General features: G+C 36.8%; 1 protein-coding gene across 4 annotated transcripts; it reads right to left on the bottom strand.

Annotated features, from left to right (window-relative positions):
- Positions 1 to 1,759: 1,759 nt before the first annotated feature.
- sub1b (SUB1 regulator of transcription b) lies at positions 1,760 to 8,087 on the bottom strand. 4 transcript variants are annotated; one of them, XM_020599119.1, is made up of 5 exons: positions 7,942 to 7,980; positions 5,537 to 5,606; positions 4,529 to 4,648; positions 3,391 to 3,499; positions 1,760 to 2,330 (listed from the first exon to the last, which is right to left on the bottom strand). In XM_020599119.1, exons 2-5 carry the CDS (start codon positions 5,603 to 5,605, stop codon positions 2,251 to 2,253), a joined length of 378 nt encoding a protein of 125 aa, XP_020454775.1. In that variant the 5' UTR covers position 5,606; positions 7,942 to 7,980; the 3' UTR covers positions 1,760 to 2,250. The 4 variants fall into 4 exon arrangements, with proteins under 4 accessions (XP_020454775.1, XP_020454777.1, XP_020454773.1 ...); XM_020599121.1 differs by having other exon boundaries at positions 5,537 to 5,609; positions 7,942 to 7,970; XM_020599117.1 differs by having other exon boundaries at positions 1,761 to 2,330; positions 5,537 to 5,609; positions 7,978 to 8,087.
- Positions 8,088 to 8,826: the final 739 nt, after the last annotated feature.

Raw genomic sequence — 8,826 nt, 5'->3', positions numbered from 1 at the left:
GATAATAAAGCCATTCTATGTAAACAACTTTTACTGTAATGTATGTGTGTAAATTTTCCATTTATTATTTATAACATAAAACGTTTGTTGTTTTCTTTCCAGCTGTTTCTAAGACCTACTAGGAGACAGTGCACAGGAGCTTTCGGCATGAGCAGCCAGACCTTGGGGCTCAGGTGACAGTTATGTAGACTTCAGCCCAGAGTTGACTGAGAAAGAAAAGGGTAAGATTTAGATTCCAGCTGTTGGATCTCACCTCTACTGTTTATTAGCTATCCTTTTTGTAAAAATCAAGAACAGGTTCCATTAGTTGTGAAGACAACTGACATTCTCTCTACAGCCTTAGAATTACAGCTTAATTTAAATAAGTGTGAAATTATGGTAATCAGTGAATGTTGTACATCTTTCATATATGAAATACCAGTAAAAAAAATAAAGCTAAATAATTGCTGCTAAAAGAGAGGAACCTTTGCTGGTAAAATATTTTACACAAAAATAGAACCATATTAAATCAACTCCTTGTTATAACATTTTTTGAATTCAGTTTTCATCATACTGCACACTAGAGCCTTGGAGATGAGCATCATTCAAGTTCTGAAACTGAATGAATTGTTTACCAAGAAGAAAGACGTGTTTTGTAAGCCAGTGTGTAATATCCAATTTAATGTTATAATGTTCAGTTAAAAAATTTTATTTATTAGATTTGATTCCGCCTTGTTATTGTTAGTCAATGTGACATGTTTGTCAGTTTCGTTGGTAAATGTGTCAGTCACAGTGCTGTAATGATTGTCTGCACTTACTGTTTACAACAGCTGAAAGCTGAAAGGCAGAGTGTACACCAGGAGGAGCTGGCTGACCTGTGTGTCACACAAGGTTTATGAACTCTTGACATCATGCTTCTGACTCTAAGCACTGCTCATTTTCACACTTCGCTTCCATCTAGATGAAAGGCTGTCAACAGTAGGATAAGCTGTCTTTATTCTGCCTGGCTCTATGGTTAAAGGCTGATATGTCTAGAACAGACAATATTTCTTCAAAATTTTGGCCAAATTCCTTGATAATGAACAATAGATTTTACTGGTTTATATATCGTCACCATCTATCCTACAGTTAGACATCTGTCACTATATCATTGCTTTACATTTTGTTTCCATCACTTATATTCTTGTCACTTTCATTTATTACCATAGCGTAATAATGTGGAGTATCAATGTAGTTGTACATTAGTTAACATTTACAAAAACCAAAGGCTGTGTTGAGGGAGCAGAGGTCAGTGTTCCAGGGAATTCATTCCCTCCTTGACTCAGAGATCAATTTCTTAAACTGGTTTACAATGTGTTAAGTGTAATTATTCTACTGACAGTTATTGGTAATTGGTCATTTATAATAATTACACTAAATTTCAGTTAGTTCATCATAAATTTACTTGGTGCCCCCTTTCTAAGAATATGAAATCCATATTCAAAAATGCTACACCACTATGTGACATTGGTGGAGTCATTACAAGGGACATTTGTGGAGTTTCCTGTAGATGTTGTGATACACTTATCAGTCAAAGGTTTGCATACAATTTCCCAATGATTTTAAAAAATGTGACCGAGTGTTTATCATCTCACAAGTATCTGCCAAGTTTTGTCAGCTTCTGGCTTTACACACGCAAGTCACACAAGCCTCATTTTTTATGACTGACAGAGCTGATTTATAGTTATCTCAAATCTGATTATGTGATGCAATTTTAATAAAATGCTTTCAATAACTTAATATTCCAGTTAAACAGTTTCTTTTATTTTATTTTCAAGAGCTAAACCATGGCTCACAATGAATCTAATTAGCTGCAAGTACAACATGACAGACTGGGCTCAGCTATAAGAAATGAAGAGCACTGATATTGGTTACTATACATTATAAAGATCAGATGAAACAAGCCCTGATGTATATTTACATGCTGGTCAAACTGTGAACATGAACTTGCGCATTAATTAAGCAATATTAAGCTAGTGACTCATTTTTTTGTTCAAGACAAAAACTGTATTGACACCCTATTACCAAGTGAGCAACCACCTACTCATTAACCCATACCTTTACTACAAAAGCTCAAAAACAAATTTCACAAGGAAAACAAGAGTATTAGACAAAACTAGATCTATTCAACTACTAATTAAAGAAGTCTATTAGAAAACAATACCAAGCTCTTAACAAAAATGATTAGCCAAAATGTTCAATTAGCTCAACTGATAACATTAAAAGGAATGCTTATATTCTCTTAATAGCATCATCAATTTCTGAAATCTGTTCCTTCAGTTGGTTCCACTGTTCTGGATTCAGGGAGATACCTAAAAGAAATTTAAAACAGAGCTTTAAATTGTGTCTGACATCACAACTGCAAACCACTAAAAACATCAAACATCCATCCTTCCATGTTCTGGTGTAGTTTTTCAAATAAACATGCACTGTATGTACATTACTGTTGAAAGGTTTGGGGTCACCTGTAGTTTTGCAGTTTTGGTACAATTCAACAGCCTTTGCTAATGACATTTTTTTGTAGTGGGATTGGCACCAATTCTTGGTGTCACGATTAGATTCAAAAATAATTCTATCCAATAAAAAAAACAGGAAGGGCACTATATGTTGGCTCTTACTGTGTGTCAAACAACTGATTTCTGTCATTTGCCCACTGAGCTGCTAATAAAGCTTAACAGAGAGTTCAGCTAATTGGTTATCTAGCAGTATGTAAAGTACTTGAAATAAGTATATAAGATTATTAAGTTTCACTACAGCTTTACCAGCTGTAGCAACAAATGTGATGAACACAATAATACATTAATAATTATAGTCCAATAATATAAATGTTCCAGTTTGCACAACGAGTACTTTTGCCTTTGGTACCTGAGGTTATATTTTGATGCTAATACATTTGTGCTTTTTTTTTGTTTGTTTGTTTGTTTTTAAACACTGTGGTACAGCTAGATGTCTGTGCAGATTCTCAGTCATCCAGATCATAGTAAGGCATGGAGTGGTAAGAGCAGCGATGCCATTCACCTTATATTAAGTCAGTCTACCATCAAAATGGTTTTGAAGCTGTTATTTAATGGCATAAAGTTATGTATTGTTGTTTTAATTTACTTGCAGAAAAGATGCATGCATACCTATTACTAGAGCCCTGAAAAAGCCCAGTTTTACATGAAACTTACAAACAATTTTAGTGACTTTTTTGTCTTTGCATGTTTTAACTCTGGCAGCTTACTTCTTAGCATTGTACCATTTAGGGTTACTGACTGGACTCAATCTGGTTAAATGTCAGCAAAAAGTGGAAAAAAAATGGAGATGACCCCAAACAGCTGTGCACATCACTGAAACATAGCAAACCATATTTATAGCACATGCAGGGATTACCTTTTTTCCCTGGCTTCATCTCCCCATCTTGATTCATCCAGTACTCTCTGATGTCGATCAGGACTTTACCTTTGAAGTCCCTGACACTGACATATCTCATCTTTCCAATCTGTAAGAAGTGAACTGTCAATTGTTACTCCTCCTGAAGTTACTTCAATTTTTTTTTTTCTATTAAAATGGTTACATGGGGACTTTTCTTTAACCTAACTGAGGAACATCTCATCATCTCTAGGAGACAGAGCACGTCTCCTTCCTGAGTGGTATGATGGTTGAATCCTTATAGCAAATAATAAATTCACATATCAGTCAAGAAGAATGCTAAATCGCCATCTGTTTATAAATTCCTCCTCTGTCCATCAGCTGAAAGTTGTGCTGATCCAACTTTATGAACTAAATTCAACTGTCTTTTTCTTCCTTCTCTTCAAAATTCTCATTTCTTGTCCTTTTTCACGTAGCTGTCTCAGCTAACACTGAAATCAGTAGCTTGCTAGCCTGCCACAAATCAAAAGAGCTTAAGCACATTCACATACTGATTGACAACTGTGAGCTCCCACATCTGACAGTGGCCTTCTCTGATTGGTTAAGAGTTGCATTCTGGTCAGAAACCAGAAGGGACCATCTCTGCACTTCTGCCAAGCTGTTTGATGAGTCTGGGCTCACAGCAGCCTTTGACAGCCACTCTCACCATTAAGATAGATTTTGTGGGATGTTTCCACAAAAAACAAAACAAAACAAAAAAACCAAAACAAGTCTATGGATATTGCACCTGATTATAATTACATCTGATTTTGAATCATTTATGTATAGGAAGTTTCTGGACATCCAATTTTTGATTTCAGTAAAGTGGATCTTAATACAGGATGCATCCTTGGTGTCAGTTTTCAACAGTACATACAACTGAGTGTATTATTAAATCCAGGGGTTTACTTACTTTTCCCAACAGCACTTTGAATGTTTAATGCCTGGGTTCAATAAAAACATGCAAAATTATAATTGTGTGTTACTAGCGCATATTGTACTTGTCTCTATTTGTGACTTTGGTGAAGATCAGATCACATTTTATTACCAATTTATGTAGAAAACCTGATTATTCCAAATGGTTCACCTTTTCTTGATAATGTATACCTGTAATACCCACCTGGAACATGTTCTCATCACTGTTACTGCTGCCTTTGGATGAGCCACCTGGCTTGGAACTCTCACCACTCTTTGGTTTTTTAGCAGGTTTCTCTGGTGCATTTAACTTCTTTCTTTTTGCCTAAAAAACAGACAAATCATTTTTAAATTCTTGTTCCTCATTGTGTCATTTTACATAAACTATCCAGTATCAGCAGATTTGGAGAAGAAAAGCAGTGAAACAGAGCACTGGGGTCTAGCAGTAAAAAGGCAATGATTTATATAATTTTGGAGAAGTTTTGGTAAGCGCTCAGATAGGTATCAGTAGTGATACACAGTAAAAGTATCAATACATTTCTAGCTCTATTCATCCCTGCTTGTAGTCGACTTCTATTCTGTAGTATTTATGACTGTTAGTGTTTTTTAAAAATCAGATGTGTTATAAAACAGTTGTTTGTCTTTTGTACTGGGGATAGTGCTGCAACGCTATGAGATTTTCATGGTATGATAACTGTCTCAAGAAACACCACAGTTTCACAATATCACGATATACGATCTTACACAATTACTATCATTATCAGCTCCTCAAAGGAAAGAAATCAGAAGGGTCTTTTGTATTGGATTGCAGAGCAAGATGGACCCTAAAGAATAAACAAAGATTTTTTTTTTTTTTTTATATCCTAGCATATAACTATAACATGGTATATAACTAAAGCATGTTAGTTTGCATGTTAGCACCAGTAGTAAAGGGGAGTATTCAACTCCTTTGCTTAAGTAAAAGTACTAATATCACAATGTAAAAGTAGCCTAATCTGTTACAAGTAAAAGTCCTGCACTGATAATGTTAAGTAAAATTAAGCATCATCACAAGTGGACGTGGGCTAATCAATGCAGAAAAATGTGATACTAAACTGTATATCCTGTCCTGTTATATAATAAATATATAGCCTAACAACCAGGCGTTGATGTGAAAGTTGTAACAGTTGGAAGTGCAAGTAAACAAATCAGAAATTAGTATTAGAAGACAAACCTTGGTCTCTACTTCACTGTCGGAATCACTTCCAGAAGTGGAGGACAGTACTTCCTTTGATTTTGGCATTCTGCTGAGATAGTGATCAAGTATCAGACCTCTGCTTCAATACAAAACTACCCTCAGGTGTTCATTTAAAAGATTATTTTAAGGTAACATCTGCAGATGATGCACATGATTTATTCAAGACTCTCTGCAGACGCTGACAGTCTTAGGGCAGTACTACACACAAAACCTTACATTCAAATGACAGTTCTCAAATACTTAAAAAGAACTAGAGAGGGCATTTCCTGAAGAAAGTGCAGTGTAGTTGCTGCAAGCTGCTGCCAGCTGCTGCCACTGATAGTGAACCAAATCTGGTTTCAATTGAGTGAAGCATTCAACAGTAAACATGATTAATGTTTAAGTTGGATTAATGGTAATTCTAATAGTTAAAGTACATGTGTTGATGAGAAGTGGCATAAAAATTTCCCTCTTGCCTAAAGAAGAAAATTTACAGTTAGAACAACTCATTGAGATTAATGTAATGCGAACATTAAAGGAATAGTTTGGGATTTTTCAAGTTGGTGTTAAAACAATAGTGATGTATTCCTGTGTACGTGACAATAGGTCTTAGTTACTGTCACTTCTCCTCTCCACTGATTGTTTCCACCAGGAACAACAGTACACTGCAAAAAATGAGGGACAGACTACACACCTCTCGTTCTGTAAAAACATGCACTCTAAAATTGATCTGAGGCTCAAATGCAGCTTCAGATGTCCCACTAAGCTAATTTGAGTCAGTCTATTTCAGAGTTAGTCTATTTAACACAAATTTCCCTCTTATTTCCCTGGACAGTACCTTGATGTGCTGCAGCGGAGGGCTTTTTACTTACGTTAACGCATAATCCATATTGCTATCTCTTGGTTATTATTATATGGCCACGTGACATATAATAACATACACTAACATTTATTTCTATAAAGCTGAGTCAGTGTTACTGTTACAGTGCAGGTGAACTGCTGTCATCACTGTGGCCTTTTTAGGAACATTAGCTTACACACAGGTATCTTTAGTTTGGTTCATTGATATATAACAGCACATTATGTATTTATTTGCAGTTATTTTTTTCTTTATTTATTACGTATTATTATACTCATTAGCTGCCATCTGACCGTTTCCGGAATCTCTCAGGTGAAATCTGTAGGACCCTTTCCATTTGCATATTTCTTTCAAAACACACTAACTGAATGCAGACATGAACCATGTTCTCCATCACCTGAAGTGCAGATGAGGTACAAAAAAAACAAGACGTGACTGAGATGTCACACATGCCCAGAGGTCTCCATACTTGTCCTTTTAGATTTCAGTGCTGCTTTTGACACCATTGATCACAGCATGTAATTCCACAGGGCTCTGTGCTTGGTCCAGCTCACTTCACTGTGCTTCCCTTAGGCAATATTATGAGGAAACATGGCATAAATTCCCACTGCTACATAGATGATACTCAGTTGTATTTATCTATGAACCCAGATGCTCACAAAATGGTGAGTGTTAAGAAACAACGATACTGGGTTAAAACTGAAAGGCAAGTTTCAATTTCGCCCATTCACGGAAGGTTATCTATGCAAGTCCAATGTATGTAATACACAAAAGTCCCAAGCTGGGGCCAGCTGTGTAGATAATAAAAATCTTCTTTTTGTCAAAAGAATTTGTAATTCTGGATAATTAGAGTTTTAGCCAGTTTTATCTCAATTTTATAGATTTAATTAAAGCTATAAATACATTACTAATTCACACAATCTGTCTATTACGGTGTTACAACAGGGGACTGATGTCTTCAGGGTAACAGTGACTAAACTGTGTAACGTTACAACACTTCAAATATTTTTTCATCCAAATGGTTAGAAATCTTTAAGGGCTGTGGAAATAGCACAACCTTCAGAATAGCAGTAAGTGCTGCTAAATGACTCAGCGAGTTTTACAAACTCCACTTGGTTATCTTTCTGGTGTAACGTTAGATTTAGGACTGAGTGACGCTAAAGCATTACAACATTTGCATTTACCCTTTTGATTATCGGGTATTTGCGGATGCATTTTAGCTCTCCAAACTGCATTTCGCTCACAATTCTTTCTTTCACTTAAAACTGTTTCAACTTGGACTAGTATATCAACTTGGAATAACATATCTAACTGCCTTACTAACACTTTGTCATACAAGTGATGCACCAAAGTGAGATCGCGGCTGATAAGATGCTGCTGCTAGCAAGTTAACGCTATGTAGACATGATAGCTAGCCTTAGCATGCATGCTGTCTCGTTACATAGACGGCGTTAGCTTTCATTGGCCAGCGTACGATATTACAATACATATGTAGCAAAACACAAAACGTCCTCTGTTACACGAAAAGCCACCACAAACTCACATTTTACCGTGTTCTTTTACAACCGTCAATACTTACGTGATATGATGTAGTAGAGCGGATCTTTTATAAGCAACCGGAAAACTGACTGAGTTTCCGGTCCTTCTTCTTCTACCATTCATTAAGGCCGCGTAGAAGTATGAGCTTGGCGTATTACTGCCCTCCACCGGTACGCAATATGAAATAGTTTGGTTTAATAACCCTTCACATTCCTTCAAGCTCAGGTCCTCTACCAGAGGCCTGGGAGCTTGAGGGTCCTGCACAGTATCTTAGCTGTTCCTAGGACTGCACTCTTCTGGACGGAGACCTCAGATGTTGTTCCTGGGATCTGTTGGAGGCACTGTCCTAGTTTGGGGGTCACGGCCCCCAGTGTTCCTATTCCCACGAGGACCACTTGTGCCTTCTCCTTCCACATCTTTTCTAGCTCTTCTTTCAGCCCTTGGTATTTTTCGAGCTTCTCGTGTTCCTTCTTCCGAAACCATCACAATGAGCATCTTCACAAAGCTAAGTACAAGTGAGTGTGTGTGTGTGTGTGTGTGTGTGTGTGTGTCTTTATATACTTGTGCAAACCAACCCCTGACGGAACACCTTTCTTGTGTGGACATTTCATCTTGTGTGGCTTTTGGGTCGTCCACACAAGGAAAATGCTAAGATAGGCTCCTTTCATCCTAAAGATGATCTGTCCAAGTTTAAGAAGATGTCCACATACAGAAAGCAAAGTCAGAAAAATGTGTGCCAGCTTGTGCTCTAAAAGTATCATGCTCTGATTAAATACTGCTTAAGCTGAATTCATGCAATACTGCCTGTGGCTTAAAAGGGCGCAGACAGGGCAACTTAGAAGTGGGTGGCAATCAAGCAATATTTATAACACCTGGAGCTTGAGGCTCA

This window comes from Monopterus albus, unplaced genomic scaffold (genome assembly GCF_001952655.1).
Source record: "Monopterus albus unplaced genomic scaffold, M_albus_1.0 scaffold40.1, whole genome shotgun sequence".
Classification (NCBI taxonomy): domain Eukaryota; kingdom Metazoa; phylum Chordata; class Actinopteri; order Synbranchiformes; family Synbranchidae; genus Monopterus; species Monopterus albus.
Note: the sequence above shows the minus strand (reverse complement) of the source record. Positions and strands in the feature narration are given on the sequence as shown.

Coding starts and splice junctions, on each gene's coding strand:
- sub1b (XM_020599117.1), bottom strand. CDS start 8,060: ATGAATGGTAGAAGAAGAAGGACCGGAAACTCAGTCAGTTTTCCGGTT. Junction 5,610..7,977: donor GCTCTACTACATCATATCAC/GTAAGTATTGAC, acceptor TCACTATCTCAG/CAGAATGCCAAAATCAAAGG. Junction 2,331..3,390: donor GATGAAGCCAGGGAAAAAAG/GTAATCCCTGCA, acceptor AATTTCTTTTAG/GTATCTCCCTGAATCCAGAA.